General features: G+C 30.6%; 2 protein-coding genes across 2 annotated transcripts in view; both read right to left on the reverse strand.

The window, feature by feature from the left end:
* Positions 1-18,961, reverse strand: part of LOC107447194 (nose resistant to fluoxetine protein 6-like) — a 166,013-nt gene that overhangs the window by 17,267 nt on the left and 129,785 nt on the right. The gene's annotated exons all lie outside the window — the stretch shown is intronic.
* The window catches only part of LOC122269658 (nose resistant to fluoxetine protein 6-like), a 53,647-nt gene that overhangs the window by 1,752 nt on the left and 32,934 nt on the right, over positions 1-18,961 (reverse strand). Inside the window, exons 7-10 of the mRNA XM_071178155.1 lie at positions 9,834-9,927; positions 4,036-4,116; positions 3,346-3,514; positions 40-119 (exon numbers count right to left, since the gene is read on the reverse strand). Of these exons, the coding sequence (XP_071034256.1) occupies positions 40-119; positions 3,346-3,514; positions 4,036-4,116; positions 9,834-9,927 (424 nt within the window). The remainder of the gene's footprint in view (positions 1-39; positions 120-3,345; positions 3,515-4,035; positions 4,117-9,833; positions 9,928-18,961) is intronic.

Here is an 18,961-nt window from a genome sequence, read left to right on the forward strand (position 1 = left end):
CTAATTTCGTATATTTACTTTGTAAGCAGCACAACTTACCTTCTCATGATGGCGCAGACATACAAACTCACTATAAATATTTGGGTTTCTGTAGATAAGTACCAAGTCCATCCTAAGCACTAAAATAAAATAATCCAATCATATTCGTATACAAATATCCAAGTTAGAGGTATAGTAAAAACTAGAGGAATACTTAGAGGACTTCATTAAAAATTAGAGGAGCATCTAGATTTTAGTGGTTTCTATTCCTAAGAGCTCCATGAATTATGACATTATTTAACTGCTTATGATTCTCAAAATATTATTATTTACGAAAACTAGCAGTAAAATTTATGTTCAATTAGTTCTTTATTAATTTATATTAGTCTGATAGCCATTCTCCATATTTATTTTTCTTTCTAACTATTCTCCTCACTCTAACTATTTTCTAACCATTCTCCTTTTTTATTATTCTTTATTTTTACCAAAACTACTTTTTAGCTCATTTATTTCAGTAAAGCATGAGAAAAATCAAATCAAGAACCTCATTACTGACACTCGTGGCCGGTAAATTAAACTGTCTGACTTAAAACACAATTTTAAGACTAGTATTGATTAAACTACATGATTAAAGATGTCCTTTTTTTATTAAATGCTTTCCAAATAATTTATAAAATTGCAATTAATAATTATTTTCTAAAAAATAACAACCAATCGTTGATTAATTTCTTCACAATTGCTTTTACTTTATCTTTTATAAATAGCGTTTGAACACCCGACCCAATTCTTAGTTTACGACTATCAATGTCAACTCCGTAATCTTGTAATTTTGAACCAAACCCAGAAGACAAGGGATCTCCGGGATCAAACAAACCTTCTCTGAGCACTTTTTGATTGAACTTACCTGCATATGCGTTAATTTAAGCAGAAAACCACATACATTCACGGTAAGCTAGACGGCATGGTGATTCTAACCCATGAACTCTGGTCAGTGTAAACAGAGAACAGAATTCGTACTAACCAGCTAGGGCTGTGATTCGAACCTGGGGCACCTCATTGTCAGACGAACGCTCTATCCCTGAACCACCACGGATCAAATTCACAAATATTTATGAACTTTCTTTATTAGGTTTCGGGGTTTTGATCAAAAAAGTTCGAAAATTTAAGGTTTCATAGCCCAAAAATCTAAGAACAGCGGTTTCGAATTTTTTTCGGCTGCGGAACACTAAATGAATAAGTTTCTTCCGACGGAACCCCGACATCATAATTGAAATGAATAAAAACAAATGCGTTACTAAAAGAAATAAAAGACTACTTTATTCTGACTTTTGGACTTGCTTATAATTATTAAGATAAATGAACTTTCGAAAGATAAATGAATTCGCAGTCTCGGAGTATACCTAAAATAGCTATAAAATTTTTTTTTGGGTATTTTAAGTATACTCCTAAATATGTTTTTAGCTATATTAAGTATTTTAGGTAAAACAAGAACTGAATAAACTGTGAAAATGATTATTAGGGTAACATGTTTCTTTATTAGAGAATTCAGACATTTCATTTTGGTTTGAAAAGAGCAATGTGAAATAGTATTATGTCCTTTTTATAATTTCTCTTAATTGTTGTTTGAAATATTATATATATATCTTTAAAAAAAAATTCTTTTCTCACTCTTCGGCATTTTATTTTAAATATAATTTCAAACGGAATAATATAAGTAAATAATGGAATATTGATTAGATCCAAATATAAGTAAAGATTTCAAATTTTTTTTAGAGTGCTAAAAAAAATCTTAACCCTCGGAACCTTTGAGTTCTGCGGAACACCGTTTGGGAACTGCTGATCTAAAGGGTTTAATAGTAAATTAGAGCATTAAAAACAAACTTTTAAAAACACCGGGTTAACTGCTTAAATAAAATTCATTAACTAAATAAAGTTCATTAACTAAATAAAATTCATCAATTAAATTAAGTTTAAAAGAATCCTAAACTTGAGAAAATAATTTTGCATTTCAAAAGGATGTTTCAAAAACTAAACCACAACGTAAGGAATACAAAGTCTTGGGATCTGATCAATTTTAAAATTTTGCCTGAGCAGGGAAAACTCATAGATAATCAAAGCTGCCAAATTTCTAACCTTTTCGTAAATATTTATTCTAGTGGTAACTAAGTTTACGTTTTGGTGCTTTACTTTTTATTTATTTGAACTTATTTTTCACACCACTACATATAAATGATTTAAAAGTTCATATGCAACGAACTTTAATTCTTGACATTTCGTAGGACGGTCGGGACTCTACTTCAACAGAGGTAAACTTTTTTGTTAATGAAGTTTGTTATGATCTTAACGTTATGAATATTTGTTTGTCATTATGAATATTTGTTAATTCTTCCCATTTTTGTAAATATTTTCCCTTTGTGTAGTTTTCGTTTCCCTTCTTGTAAATATGTCTTGAACTTTTCTATATATTCAATTATATGTTACTTTTTACCATGGCAAAGTGCCATTATTTCTTCTCTACCTTAACCCTTTCGTGCCGACTGTCACAAATACGTGACAGCATAAAGCCGTATCAATCAGGGTAAAAATATAAAACTGGTAATCAAAGTATTTCCTTAGCAGTTTATTTGTGGGAGGAGTTATAATTGTTTGATTTATTTAATTCACCATTACTTTGTTCAAAATAAAACTATTTAGTTGTACTTTGAATTAACATTGATTATATATATGATTAAACTAACAATAATTAAAGTAAAAGCAAAGTAAGGGTGTCAAATTAGCAACGACTACATTTAAGTTACCGTTTTTTATTTAATTACAACTTGATTCTGATTTTGCACGAATGCTTTCCTGAAACACCCGTCCCCAAGGGGTTAACATGTGCCATTATTTGTTGCATTTTATGTAATCTGTCTATTGTTTTTGCTTATGTTGTCATTACAGGATGAAAGGGAAGAGGGCCTTTATTAGCTTCAGGAGGCCAGCTAGACCAGACTAGATCTGGACCTTTCGTGAATTTGTGGTGAGGCTTTAAAAATTCTGGCAAAATTACCAACAGTTCTGAAAGTTTTGGGTTTTAAATGCTTGCAAATTATACCGCTATACCACAGGCTAATGTGATTTCTGCGAAATTCTTTAATTTTTCCATTCTGATCGCAGTGATTTTTATATTCATAACTTTTTCTTTAGTGTCCATTAATGAATTGATTTGCTTATAAGTTACCATATGGTTTAAATCAGCCTAAGCGTTACTGGAATCCTTCGTTTTTCATAGAGACTTGCAGGGCGTTTACTTACTGGGGACAAGAACTTGGAAGCATAATGCTGTACAACTTGACATTAAACTTCACCTTGATCTTTAAAACTTACCGTTTTCGACGAATAGAAAATGTTGTTAAGGTAAAACAAATTCCTCCATCCTCGTTCTAGGCAGTTCTTGCTCAAGAAATCAGTAACAGTTTCTTTCCACAGAGGTCCAGATCCGAAACGTCCGATAATCGCAAAGAATGCTACAACTAGCATCATAGTTGGAGTCAGCCTATACATCGAGAAAAAAATAAATTTTGCACAAAATTATCAGATTTTTTAAATCTGAAAAATCTAACACCTTATTTATGGGATTGCCTCTTTTTCACTTTATGCTGTTAAAATATTGCAATTTTAAAGAAAGTAAAAAGTTGTGCTTTTTAGTTTTTGACATCGCTTTTAGAATTATGTATAAAGGTTCATGACAATACGATAATTCAACAAAGCACATAAACACTTTGTGAATTATCAATCATATATTGTAAAATAGTGCACATTCAATATTTTCAATTTACTTTTCAGAAATTTTGAAGAACTGATTGAAGTACTATTCTAAGCAATTACTTTTATAAAGTGAAAGGATACAAAATATTTTTTTCAGTAAAACTATCAATATAAATTTGTATTTGATACAAATTTTTAAAATACCAGAGATGAATAAAATAAGAAATTGTCTGGAGTCTTCTCAGAAAGAGTGAAAATGTACAGGTATGTATGTACCTGAGAGAGAGCATAAAGATAAAAAGAAATTACCTGAGATACCTCTTCAGGAATAATTGTTTCATATCTATTTTTCCTCTCATTCGGATGCAAACATATGAGAGAAGAACTGAGCTTGATAAGGAGAAAAAAAGAAAGAACAATACTTGAATGGTTTTATAATATACTATGATGGTGCATTAGTTAAATAGAACAATAGGAAATATGATTAAATTCAAATTTGAATTATCGAATATAAAAGTACGTGTGAGAGTCACCCTAAATGTTTTGTTTTTTAATTTAAAAAAACAGAGTTAACGGAATGTTAGTGGTAGTTCGTGCACCCTTTTTTTTATGAAAGTGATAGATACTTAATTTTCTTAATTATTTAATATATCTGCCACCTTTTATTATATTTATCAATCGTATAAATTTACGAAAACAATCACCTTAATGTTCTGTTATATTGTTAAATTAATCATACGTGAAACAAATATGACAGAAAAGTTGCCATTATTAACTACTTTAAATTGATTTCTGCTTTATTATTTGGCTCAACTTTATATATTTTTAAGCACACATTCCACCACTGGAAGTTACTAATGTGATATAATAAGTAACTTCATTTTGAAAAAAAAATTCCAATACGTAGAAACCCTGTTTATATGAAGCATTATTATAATAAACAAAATAGGGTGCCCCATGTAATTCGCATCCAAAACGTCCAACCCACTTGAACATTACAGTTACAATTTTTTTCAAAGCAAATACAAATTACAAATACCGGATTTGACTCCCTTGGGCAGTGCTGCCCGCCATGCGTAGATGGCTGTCCCTAGGACTCCTTCCCTACTCTTACCCAACAAACAAACCAAATGAAATAACAATTTTTCTGATAAAATTTTATAACATAAATTCTGTATTATAAGTTATGATTATAAATTCTATGGAGATTGTTCGAGAAAGTAAAATCGGCAGTAAAGACCGTTCTCACTGAAATGCGAAAAATTCTCACACGCGAATGAGGACACTATAGACTAATAGAATTAAACAGAGCCTCTTAACTCATTTATTCTCGCTGTATTTTTTTGTCTTGTTATTTATTTATCTGTTTTTTTTTCTTCGAATTCATGAAAAAAGTTCAACTGTTTCTGGTACATAACAAAAACTGTTAAAGAGAAACAAACACGTTTCAAAAACAGTTTCTGATTTATTTAATGGCACAAATTACCAGCAGTCTTGCGTGCTCATTTACGTAAGACTAAGTAACTTACGTAAGACTAAGTAAGACTTAGAAGCCTTTGACAAGTAGAAAGAGAGATGGTACAATCCAGGAAGATACATCCAGGATTTATCTCCGCATCTCTTTTCTTTTAGAACATTTAGCTTGAAATTCAGGAATTAAAAGTAAGTTCAGACTCAAAGATTATTTTCCTAAGTCAATTTCACGATTTTTTTAATCTAATTAAAAATATTGGTGTTTTAAATCGAAGCCTAAAGGTTATACTTCTCACAGAACGTATTTGTTTTGAAAAAAAAGTATGCATTTAATGTCCTCGTGGGTTGGTCAATTTTGCAGAGTGTCATATTCCGCTCCTAAAAAATTTGAAAAATGAGGCACACTAGTATAAAGTAATAGAGAAATTAATTTATTATGAGCAATAAACATTTATCTACAATTCTTTAATTCACAAAGTGACTCAAAAGTGTCTTTCCATCTTTTACTTTTAATGGCATAGAATAGTATAAATTATAGTATAAATATAAGTAAAAATTTATATTCTTTCTCTATCCAAAATGAGCAACTTTTTCTGCGTTTGGAGAAAAACACGCTAAGCTCACCTTCAAATGTTTGCAACCGAAAAAATCTGTTTTACTCTAAATAACGTAAGCAAAATACGAAAGTTCTACGTCATCAAATTCCGCTTTCAAGAAACAAAGTTTTTCAAAATTTTGTACCAGATTCTTTTGCTTCCCACTCGAGAAAAAGTAAATCATAATGAATAGCTCTTAATCAAGAATTGTGTAAATTATTTTACTTCTCCTGAAAGCAAACTATTTACCATTAGTTTTTTAACTTTTCCCATTATCAGGTCTGATGGATGTTGATCCAGGAAATTGCAAGTCAATGGGTTCTTAAGCGAAAATAACGAAGGCGCTCAAAAAAGACCACAAGCTGGAAAACCTATGATTTTCTCAACAGAATGTTAAGCATAGAATATCATTCTGAACACACAAAAAATAATCATTGAAGTTTTCAACAATTTGTGGAATCTCCCTCCCACATCCATGCTATGGAAACATTTTACCCATGCTGCTTTTTGTTACCACAAGACCATGCCGGTCCTCACACTTCAAGACAAACCTCAAAATGGCTGGACTTTAATGGAATATGTATTTTTAAGTAGTTAGCTTGATACCCTGGTCTTAGTCCCATCGTGAATTTGGAGGAAATAATGAAAATAAACTTGATAAAGCTTTAAAGTATAAGTGTAAGGAAAATTTGATAAAAATATGGGACGAAACAACGTTTAGCATTTTCAAGTCTCTCATAGACGCCTTTGATACTAAAGGAAAAAGAATTAACAACACAGATTTATCTTTAAAGTGTTGTATAAAGATATCTTAAAATAAATCTCAATTTCATATTAGAAGAGAGTTAGAAGTTGTGCCTGTACGAAAGCTAAACGAAGAAAAAGAGAGAAACAAAAACAAACTAATGAAAATTATGCACATAATCAAAGTAACGAGATTAAACGGTTTTACAAGTTATATCTGTACAAAATATTAAGGAAGAAAAAGAGAGAAACAAAGCAAACTAGCGAAAGTTATATACATAATCCAAGTAACGAGATTAAACTTTGTAAGTTGCGCGCCTGTTCAAAATCTAAAAAACAAAAACAAACTAACGAAAGTTATGCATATAATCTAAGTAACGAGATTAAACGGTGTAATATGTTGCGTCTGTACAAAAACTAAAAGAAGAAAAAAAGAGAAATAAAACTCCTCCTGTTTAGCTAACATAGACGGAAAAAGTTTTATCCTTAGTTTTTGTTTGAGGGGGAAAAATAGCACAGCAACTATTTATTTCATTAAGTCGAGATCAGATTTACTACATCGTGCGAAAATAGGGGTTAGCCCATGAAAAAATTTGAATATTTTATTATAATTTTTTTTGTTGTGAATTTTGGATTAGATTTTTTCATTGCTTGAAATTACAAGTGAAAATTTTATNTATATTTTCTATTTACTTCTATAATGCATATTTTGAAAAGAATTTTTTATTCCAAAGTTGCATTAAAGCAAAGCCAAGGTAAAATTGATCTGATGTCCACTTTTTTACGTAGCACTTATTCAAATAGAAATATGAGATTGTTGATGCATTCGCAAGGATTGCTAACTAATTGAAAAATAATAATAGAATATAATTTTATAGGATAATAATATTAAACTAGTGTTTAGGTTAATATGCAATATAAGATTTTTGTACAAAATGCCAACTTTATATGCGTCGCTATAAAAAATCTAACCGTTCCTTTATAATTTAAAAAACAATCCAATGTTTCTTAAATATGACTATAATATTCAAAATTATTTAAAATAATTTTGCTCGCGATATTTTTTTCTTCGTATTTTTTCTAATTTAAAATTTTATGGCTTTTAAAGAGAAAAAATAGAACTTCATATCATTATTCTAATTTCTGAAACCTAAGTTTCTTAGCAGCGGAAATTATTAGGTGTTTTATTTAAATTTAATTGTTATTTTATTTTGATTTGCGTCTACTTCGTCTAAAAATTTATTTCTTAGTTTAAAAATTTATTTGACTTTGATAAAATGAGATTTTTAAGCGTCTAACTACACAATCAAAGTAACGAGATTAAACGGTGTTACAAATTGTGTCAGTACAAAAACTAAAAGAAGAAAAAGAGAGAAACAAAAGCAAACTAACGAAAATTATACACATAATCAAAGCAACGAGATTAAACGCTGTTATAAGTTGCGCCTGTACAAAAACTAAGAGAAGAAAAAGAGAGAAACAAAACAAACTGACGAGAAATAACACACAATAAAGTCTTAGCACAAGAATTTATTAGGTGTTTTATTTAAATTTGCTACGATTTAATTATTTTATTTTGATTTGCTTCCACTTCTTTTAAAATTTTATTTCTTAGTTTAATTTTTTTTCACTTTGATAAAAGGAGATTTTTAAGCCACTAACTATGTCAAATGTAAAGCAAAAAACTAATGAAAGTTATGTTCACAATCAAAGTGACGAGATTAAATGGAGTTAGAAGTTGTGCCTGTACGAAAGCTAAACGAAGAAAAACAGAGAAACAAAACAAACTAATGAAAATTATGCACATAATCAAAGTAACGAGATTAAACGGTTTTACAAGTTATATCTGTACAAAATATTAAGGAAGAAAAAGAGAGAAACAAAGCAAACTAACGAAAGTTATATACATAATCCAAGTAACGAGATTAATTTTTGTAAGTTGCGCGCCTGTTCAAAATCTAAAAAAGAAAAACAAACTAACGAAAGTTATGCATATAATCTAAGTAACGAGATTAAACAGTGTAATATGTTGCGTCTGTACAAAAACTAAAAGAAGAAAAAAAGAGAAATAAAAGTCCTCCTGTTTAGCTAAAATAGTCGGAAAAAGTTTTATCCTTAGTTTTTGTTTGAGGGGAAAAAATAGCACAGCAACTATTTATTTCATTAAGTCGAGATCAGATTTACTACATCGTGCGAAATTAGGGGTTAACCCATGAAAAAATTTGAATATTTTATTATAATTTTTTTTGTTGTGAATTTTGGATTAGATTTTTTCATTGCTTGAAATTACAAGTGAAAATTTTATAAAAAGTGTAATCCATGCTATTAAAAAAAATCCAAAGTCATATTAACTTAAGTGCACTAATCAGTAGGTTTCGCTATGAATTTCATAAAGACAGCACTACTCTCTAGCGCTGCTTTATGTAATCTGCTTCTACTAATGTCCAAATTTCTAACTTTATTTTTCTTAAGCAGCCAACCAGCTGTGTGGTGGTCAAGAAGTTGGCTTCATACCTGTAAAGTTACGAGTTCGAATACCGCTTTTGGCATGAGTGTAATTTCTCTTTTTTCTGGTTGAGGTGATGTTGATCCTCTTATACTTGATGACAACGAAAGCAAGCTCAACAGTGAAGTATTAAGAGGCCGTATGTTGCCAACAGTGCTGGCCAATGAAAATAAAAATCGGAAAAAAAATTTATGCAAAATATTCATGTTTCTGTAAATCGCCCAAAATATCTGAATTTCCTTAAACTTATTTTCAGAGGTGCACGCTAAATAAAATGTTTAAAAACATTCATATGATTCTACAACAAAAATGCATTTTTACTTCAAAATAAGCATATTCGGCCAAGGTTACAGTTAACTGTTATACATAATTTAAGAGATTTTCTTGAGATAGTTCCATAACACTGAAGAAAACGATCCAACCAAACGTCTTTAAAGGTATAAGAGCAATCCGTTTATTTATTACTTTTTCTTTTTCTTTTTTTTGTTAGCCGAATCTCAACATTTATTATTTAGATAACCATATTGCAAAGCTTAATTGCAATATAATAATGCAAACTGTTCATAAAAAGTCTTAAATTGTGATGTCGCAAGATTCAATGAAACTCGAGAATAGGCATAATAAAACTCTGGCTGCTTATTTTTGTAGCAGTGCTTCTTTATCCAGAACAAAAACTATTTTTCTTTTAACTCCAATTTGCTTTCCACTTACAAGAAAGTATCATCTTAGAGCCAAAATTTACAAGATGGATAGGATAAATGTTACTGGTGATGATAAAAGAAAATTACCTCATAAAGAAAAAGTTTTCAACCGCTAAAAATCCACATGGTACAGTCTGGGAAAGGAAATCTTTCACCAAGTCTTGTCTGTGGAATACTCCATCTGAAATCAAACGAAACGAAATGTTTTAATTTGATATCATTGTTTAAGGTCATATGTTTTTGACACGAGTTATTTTCAAACGTGTAGACAAGTGAAAATGTATGCATATAAACGCATACCCATTTCTAAACTTGGACATTTAGACAAAACATAAACTAAACTAAATATGCAATTTTGAAAAAAAATATGCCGCTTTCAAAATAAACTTAATATCAAATTTGAATTCCCTACACCCGAATTAGGTAAAATCAAATACTTACATGAATGCAACAAAAAATTTGTCCCCAGGGTAATCTGAATATCTAATTGCATAAAATTGTGTATTAGATTACTAGACCCATAATTATGAACATTTTCAAGTAGAACATATGAAAGTAAATACATGTGAGGAAACTTTCGTTAAATTTCAATTTAATTAATAATAACATCATAAGGCAACAATGAATCTATCATTTCTTTCGTGCCTTGCGTGTTTTACATGGAGATTCAAAATTAAATTGTGAAATTAATTACACATTTTATACGAACATTAAAATGTTCAGCTGAATTTGTAGTTTATATTCGATTTCATAAACTAATAAAAATGAACGAAAGTTTTCCTTCTTTTTATCACAAAAATGTTCTCCATGCAAATGTCTTTACAAACCTGTATCAAACATGCCGAGATATTACAGTACGAGATTGCAATTACAGTATATTAGGATTTTCCGCAGAGGACAACAATGACGGATTCTTTGCAATACAAAACGTGAGCAGGGTGGAGCTTCTTAACTGTTTTGGTTTGATGTTTATGTTTGCCTCTAAGCAAAAGAAAGCTCCTAAGCAAGGAGGCTAATGTTCAACTATGTTTTGGGCACATTTGAGAAAGGGTTTACGTTTTGGATTTAAGCATGATTAAGAGTTATCTAAGTTACGTCACTATGTGAAAATTTGACTTGTTGAGGATAATTGTTTAAATAATTAATTGGCGCAATCCCCAATTGGGATGTAATCACTTAGCATCATAAATGAATTATTCTAATCAAAATTTATAACATATGGACAAGATTAAAAACAAGGTAATGGGAAGCAATAGTTAAAATTATATGCTTGCCGGAAAATATAGTTATTTACAAGTCAAAAAAATTATTCGAAAGACTATAGTAAATACAAAAGGAAAATGAAATTGAAGAGCCAACATGGGGTCCTCCATGGCTGTCCTCTGTTTCATAGAAGGGTTACTCCCTAATCAAATCTGAGTAATAAATGTCTATATACAGTATTTACAAGCTAATATTGATTGCTTGTTAATTCTTATTAGTATGTAAGATTTACAGACTAGTGTCTGAGAGTAAAAATAGCATTACCGGACTAAATTTGATGTTAAAATGTCATTAAAATTTAAGACATCATTGTTCTGGGCTTCTATGCAGAAATTGATGTTAAGCTTTGCGATGTGGATATTTATGCCTTCGATCTCTTGTTTTATCTTTAAAGTGCTTGTGACTCCAAGAGCTCCTAGCATCCATCTGATAATCTTTCCTTCAGTTGTTGAGAGTTTATTTGTAAGGGGTTGATAATGGAGATGCATAAGTTAAAATAGGATGAAAACATTTGAGACTTTTGTTGCTAATGCTGATCTGTGAGTCAGGATGAAAAATTGGTCAGAATAAAATTTGTGCTTTTTGAGCAGTTAATTCGATATGATCATTTCATATGTATTTATTATTTGTGTTAAGTCCTAAGCACTTTGCTTTCTTGTTGCTGTTTCTAATGACACTTGGACAAGTCAAGATCGTCAGCTATAGCTCTTGCGAATTAAGTCAGGAAGGAGCTTCTTTCGTTCGACTAGAGAGAATCTCTAGGGTGAAAGTGCGACTTAGCTCAGATCGCCGGGTAGAAGGTAGCACCACTCATTTGTAAGGCCACTTGCACAATTTAGACATAGATCTGAATTGAAATGAAAATTTTTTCAGATCCCTGTACCCATGGTGCTGTTGAATGACTGACCGCAGGACTTTGAATTCCGCTGATTTTATGAGGATATATGTACTTGTTGAGTCTTAGCGGCTTCGAAGATCGATTCCCGGCCAATTTTCTTAGTTTTGAAAATAGGTGTTTATGCCAGATTCTATCAAATGCTTTTGCGATATCTTACATTTCTTTATTGTATAAACCTTTATCAATGAATTCGGTTATTTATATTTTGATTGATTGGTGTTGGAGAGATTTCTCCTGAATGCATACTGCATACTATATCCAATCATCTATCTAATTTGATGATAATTCTCTACAGAATGGTTTTCTACGCCTAATTAAGACTAGAAAAAGAAGAAGAAAAGATACAATACGAAAGATTTTTCATTTCAATATGAGGAATTTTTAGAATCTCTTTTTTTATCGTAAGCATTCTTTAATTTAATTTTTTTAGAATCTAAAATAATGCCACTTCACTTAAAGATACTACTATTATATGTACAAACCATAAGACCGATACCAACTGATGCTTCATCTGCATGGTGCAGAGCACCAGATAACTAGCTAAATAAATTTGACAGTTTGAAATATTACAATTCATTACAAATGCTCCATACAACGTCAGGAATCAAACTTGAGAAGATGGCTTAAACTATCTTTTTATCTATCAGTATATTGCCTCATTGAATGCCAATTTTTCAGTAAAGCAAAAAAATTTGACGAGGCAAAATTTAATATCTTCAGCACAGGATCTTAAATGAAAATATCATACACAGCACATTAACATCATTTTTCTTATCATGTACCTGTATTACAACAATTATTATTTTTTTATTTTAATTTTTATGCCGACCATGACTATATGACTAGCCATGTCATTATTTTATCACTTTGAGTCAATATATATATATATATATTTTGTTGTAAAAAAGATAATTGTTAGTGATCACGAAAAAAAAAATAATTTTGTTAAAATATAATTAACTGTGTTAATATTCTTCGCAGTTTTCTTCAATATTTTACTAGCAATAAAAGATATTAAAAATAACTTATTACGAATAATCTAGAATTCAATAACAAAAGTTTCAAACTCTCCACCCTTTTATTTTGCTTAAACCTCATGAAACAGAAACCTAAAACATTTAAAAAAGCAGTAGCATTATTGTGGGGTAAACGTTCTAATAAATCTGTTACTAGATTACTAAAAAGGTTGGACGTATATTATAAGGTTGGACGTATATAACACATAATTTTAAAAAAATAATAAATATCAAATTTAAAAAAAGACGATTATTATATTTTAGATATAGATTAACGCGTATGACATATAATATGAAATACTGCAATTTAGCGATGATGATGGCTCAAAATTAGGTGAAGTTTCAATTTCTTTCTATAATTAATGTTTCAAATTTGTTTTTAAGCACTTTTTTAGTAATCAAATGATATGCAAATCTAGATATAGGTTTAACAAAATCAAAAATATAAAAAATTTTTAGAATAATGTTTTTAAAAAAATTTAGAATTCTTTTTTTTTTCACTTTTATTTTTGTTATGCATTGAGTTGGTGAGTTTTATAATATTTTTACTATGTATGACATAAAATGCATATTATAATAATTAATGCGTGTATATATTTAAAGGGGAAGCTTTATTTTCATAACAAATTTAATGATTGATTATCATTGCAAGCTCACATAAAAAAAAACATTTTAAATTTCAGTTTAATTTATGGTTAATATAAAAGTTTTTCAGCAAACTTTACAATATAATAACTTTGGTAATATTGTGAAAAGCTTACTATTTAGTTTTCATTATCTTATTTCACACGTTTGATTATACAAATCTTATGATAAAAGTAAACTTAACTTCATTTATTGTTTAATAATTGTAAATGATTAAAAATTTACTATAAATCATAATATTTAAATTTGTATAACTTATACGCTTCGGAGAGCTGTAAAAATTTGTCATACAACGCCAGTGATAATTTTTTCCCCGTGGTAATAGGTACTAGTGGTAGCTTGGTAAAAGGTACTGTCCCAATATACTTTTATAAATTTATGCAAATGTTAGGGGGAAAAAATTTGGATTTTTATGAGAAAACTAGATCATATTATGTGACTTATCGATTTATTGTGAATGCTCCGGCAGGTCATAAATTTTAAAATTACTTTTATATATTTAGATTATAAAAAGGGATATTTTTAAGGGATTAAGGGAATGATAAAGGGATTAAGACTATTCAATGCATTGAATAATCTTAATCATTTTTTTTATTTAATTTGTAGTTTTTTTGGAAATGTTTATAAAAACTGAATAATATAAATTATTATTTGGATCAACAAAAAATTATGATTATTAATTGAAAATAGTTTTCGTATTTAATAACAATAATGAGTATAATAATAATTAAATTGCATAAAAACATTAATCAATATGGCTATTAGTAGGACAAAGTAAAAAAGTATTTTTTCTTTGGACTCCAATATTCAAAACTTTTTTTAAACTTTAATACTTGAAAAAAAAATTTAAATTTTATTATTTGAAAAAAGTTAAAAATTGTTGCTTGCTTCAAAAAGCGCATTAAGCAGCACAAAATTACTAAACAGGCCGTAAATGGGCTGCAGGCCATAGGTTGCCGATCCCTGTTTTAGATTTTTGCTAAATTTAATAAGAAATAAAATTTTGTCAGCTTCATGGCAGTATTGGTCAATATCTTTATTCTCAGTAAAATTGATAGTGAATTTTTATGAATTAATAATAAGTATAGTTCGAAGTAGAACCTTTTTTCTGTTCCTATGACACGGCAGTTGTCAAAAAATCTTTAAATCCTAATTTTATATTTTCAAGACTACAAGACTTTGTCTACGAAATTGAGGATTGGTGTATAAACTGACGTTTAGCCATAAATACCGATAAAAGAAATTAATTATTAATTAAAAACTAAAGAATCAAAGCAAAATTCAGTAAAAGCGTATAAATATCTAACCAAACTGTTTCAGTGTTGCAGGAAAATAAACACCTTGCCCTGACATTAAAAATAAACTTATATGATCACCATATAAATGACATCATCTGAATCTCAAGAACTTGGGGAGCATTTAAAGATCTATGGCGATGATGGCAAACGCCATTATTAGCATATAGTGGTATTATAAAAATTCATCATGGATTTTCTTGACCTTATTAACTCATCTTAATTATGGATGTAGTAAAATGATTGTCTCCAGGAATTAATAAAAAATCAATTAAGTAAACATTTGATTTATTAAGTAAGAATTGGTATGATGGATAATGTAGTAATGGCCATCTACAAAATACAAATAATAAAGAAAAGCAAATCCCTTAAAGGGATCAAATCGGACACTCTCCCTTGAGAGTTCAAGTTAGCATTCCTTTTAAAATTACATTTTTTTAAACGGTTAGGCTGGGACTCCAAGTCCACAAATTTGAAATTAAAAGTGAATGCAATTGTTCCCAACGGACACAGGAGAAGCCTGGAGAGAAGATCCAAAATTGGTAATTATCAAAATATAACATATCCAATCCCGCATAATCAATATAGGGATTAAAAATACCTTGGCGATCACGAGACGCCAACAAATTTATGGGCATTATTACAATCAAGTAATTGAAACATATTTGCGGTAAGAAATTAAGAATTATAAAGTTATAAATAGATTTTTGTTTTCGATTAGGCGCGGCAATGAATTAATGGGTCTCCATTCTCTTTGATTTATTTTAAATATAATTCGATTAATAAAATAAGCTTAAGTAATTAAAGATATTTTAAAAGGTAGTAAATAAATATGTAATGTCAAGACCACTCGTAGCTCTAAGACCACTCGTAGGAAAAGTCTCAAATATGCCACTTCACTTAAAGTTATTACTACTCTAACAAAGTACAAACCATAAAACCTATATCAACTGATGCTTCACCTGCATGGTGCACAGCACCAGATCACTAGCTAAATAAATTTGACAGTTTGAAATATTACGAACCTTTACTCAAGAATCAATCCTTGCTCAAGAATCAATCCTTACTACGTCAGGAATCAAACTTGAGAAGATGGCTTAAACTATCTTTTAAAACTCTCTCAATATATTGCCTCAAATTTTTTAGTAAAGCAGAAAAATGTGACCATGCAAAATTTAATGATATCTTCAGCACAGAATCTTAAACGAAAATATCATACACAGCACATTGGAGCCTTTTTCTTATCATGCACCTGTATTACAACTATTATTATTTTTTATTTTAATTTTCATGCCGACCATGACTATATGACTAGCCATGTCATTATTTTATCACTTTGAGTCACGTCAGATCCGATGAATCAGTGAGAGCCCACCGGGGTACTGAACAACCAGAACTATTCAAAGTAGAAGTAGAGCCACATCTACTTATCTTTAAAAAGATGCGGAATATATTATTACCGGTATTATAATATTATATCTCACCATTCTCCAAGATTACAGCTTCACTCATGACAAGCAGAGCACCGATTTCCTATGGCAGTGTCAAAAATAAATGAGTGGCGGCTATGATTTTTCAAGATAACAGATAAATTCTTGAATTCTTCTTTTATTTGTGAATTATGAAATTATTACCGAGTTGATTTTTGCACTCATATATTTTCTTATAATTAACTGTTTATTGATAGCTTAAAACATCTAGATATATCTCAATTTTGCTATCACTTTCGAAAACTTTCCAGACCGTGGGAGCCTTGCGTGGAATTCTTTTCAACTACAACAATGCCTCAACTCAATAGTAAATAAACAGATGAAAGAGTGAAGTGTCCGCTGCCGCTATTTCGTATAATCACATACCTAATCTGACGAAGAAGTAGGCGTTACTATTTATACCGAATCTAGTTAGATATACAATAAAAGGAACGCCCACTTATTAATTTAAAATTTATAATTTATAATAGAACAGCGAGTGAGGGATGAAAAAAATTATCATTCTCCTAATATTTTAAAATTGTAAAAATTATTCTTCTTAAGATGACTGTATAAGGTGTAAAATTTGGACAGTATAAAAGTGTCAGCGTCAGATGAATACTAGATTATTTGTGGCTTTCGAAAAGAATTAGGATAAGCAAGATTGTTAAATTTAATGAATTTCGGAAAAAAAATAGCAATAATGTGAAACTGTTGGAGTGCTAGTGATCTTTTTGCTGCTTAAAACGTTAAATGCCACGCTTGCTCGCCTGGAGAAATGGTTCATAACTACAAACTAAATTTTCAAATATTAGACAGATTTTGCTAGTTTTTAAAAGGTTTAGCATATTTAAAGGCTTAGGTTGTAAAAAGGGTCTCCCAGTCTTTTCTGCAACAAGCCTTTTGCATGATGCTCTGGTTCTACAAGATTATAATTTTGATATCGTTTATCGCAATACAAAGGACCACGGCAATGCTGACTGCTTATCTCGTCTACCATTGAAATCTGAAGAACTGGAATTAAAAGATGATATTGCAGTAAACCAAATTTCCCAAATTAGGACCTTGCCCGTTACCGCCAAAGATTTAGAAAAGGCCACTCAGTTCGATGAACACTTGGGAAAACTTTTAAAAATATTACAATATGGAGGTCAATTTGAAGGGAAGGAAAAATATACCTTACTGGATGGGTGTATTATGTATGGGCAACAAGTGTGTATTCCAGACTGCTACAAAGCAAAAATATTAGACGAATTGCATCATGAGCATCTTGGTGAATTTAAAATGAAAGCAATTATAGATCTTACGGGAATTGGCAAGATATCGACCAAGACATAGAAAATTCTTCAAAAAACTGTTTAGACTGTGTTAGGTTCAAAACGGACCCAGCAAAAGTTCATCAGTGGGAGTATCCCAGTGCACCATAGGAAAGAGTGCACATTGATTTCGCAGGCCCTATATATGAACGGGTGTTTCTACTCATTGTTGACGCCCATTCAAAATGGCTTGAAATTTAGCCCATGGAACAGCCAATTCGTACAAGGCAATTGAATGCCTCCGAGATTGCTTTTCACGTTTTGGTCTACCTGTAGTTTTAGTTTCTGACAACAGTGCACAGTTTACTTCTCAAGAGTTCCAAACATTTATACAAAGCAATGGCATTAAGCATAAGACATGCTCCCCTTTCAAACCATCCAGCAATGAACAAGCAAAGCGCTACCTGCACACATTAAAGCAATCATTCCGTCCCATGCAGAACTTTGCAGGGAATATCCAGCAAAAGGTTATCACCTTCATCATGCAATATCGCAAGGTTCCTAACATGACAACCATGATTAGTCCGGCTATGCTTTTCCTTCAGAGAAACATTAGGACTAGAATAGATCCTGTTCTTCCTGACTTGGTCGGAAGAGTCAATGAGAAAGTCAGGAAAACACGTATGCTTTACAGGATCGCATTTTTCACGACGGTGATAATATGGCTATTCGAGACTATTGTTCACCCAAAGCAAGTTTGAAATTTGGTACAGTTATGAGTAAAGATGGAGCTCTTCATTACACAGTTAATGCGCAAGGTACATTGTATAGACGCCACGTAGACAAAATGCGATTAACAGGTGACCAAATCTTGGATAAGACTGTTCACATTCCACGAATTAGTTTCAGCACTGAAACCCCAAACATCGGCACTACTGATAATTCTTCTGCATCCACTGATCCTGGGTGAGATATCCAAAAACACTCTGAATTTGTCAAATCAACACCGGAAACTTGTCCACCATCTCCTACCTAGAACCAAACTTCAACTGTTTTGCCGAGAAGTTATCCATCTTCAACTTCTCAACAAGCCGCCTTTCAGCCGAGGAGATCACAAAGGTTTGGACGACCCACTGAGATACTTGACCTTTAAATTTCTATTTTTAAAGGGGGAGAAGATGTCGTGTGTTTAGCCATTCGAGGCTATGTTTCCGAACTATCATTTCACGCATGCGCAGTCTAATCTTGACTTTCTCTCCCTAAATTTCTGTTTAGATTCCTCACCTGCTGGTGTTGCGTTTAGACGCATCTTCAGTATTCTAAATTTTAAATGTTGTAAATTATAAATAAATAGTGCTTGTTATATATATATA

This window comes from Parasteatoda tepidariorum, chromosome 1 (genome assembly GCF_043381705.1).
Source record: "Parasteatoda tepidariorum isolate YZ-2023 chromosome 1, CAS_Ptep_4.0, whole genome shotgun sequence".
In the NCBI taxonomy this organism is placed as follows: domain Eukaryota; kingdom Metazoa; phylum Arthropoda; class Arachnida; order Araneae; family Theridiidae; genus Parasteatoda; species Parasteatoda tepidariorum.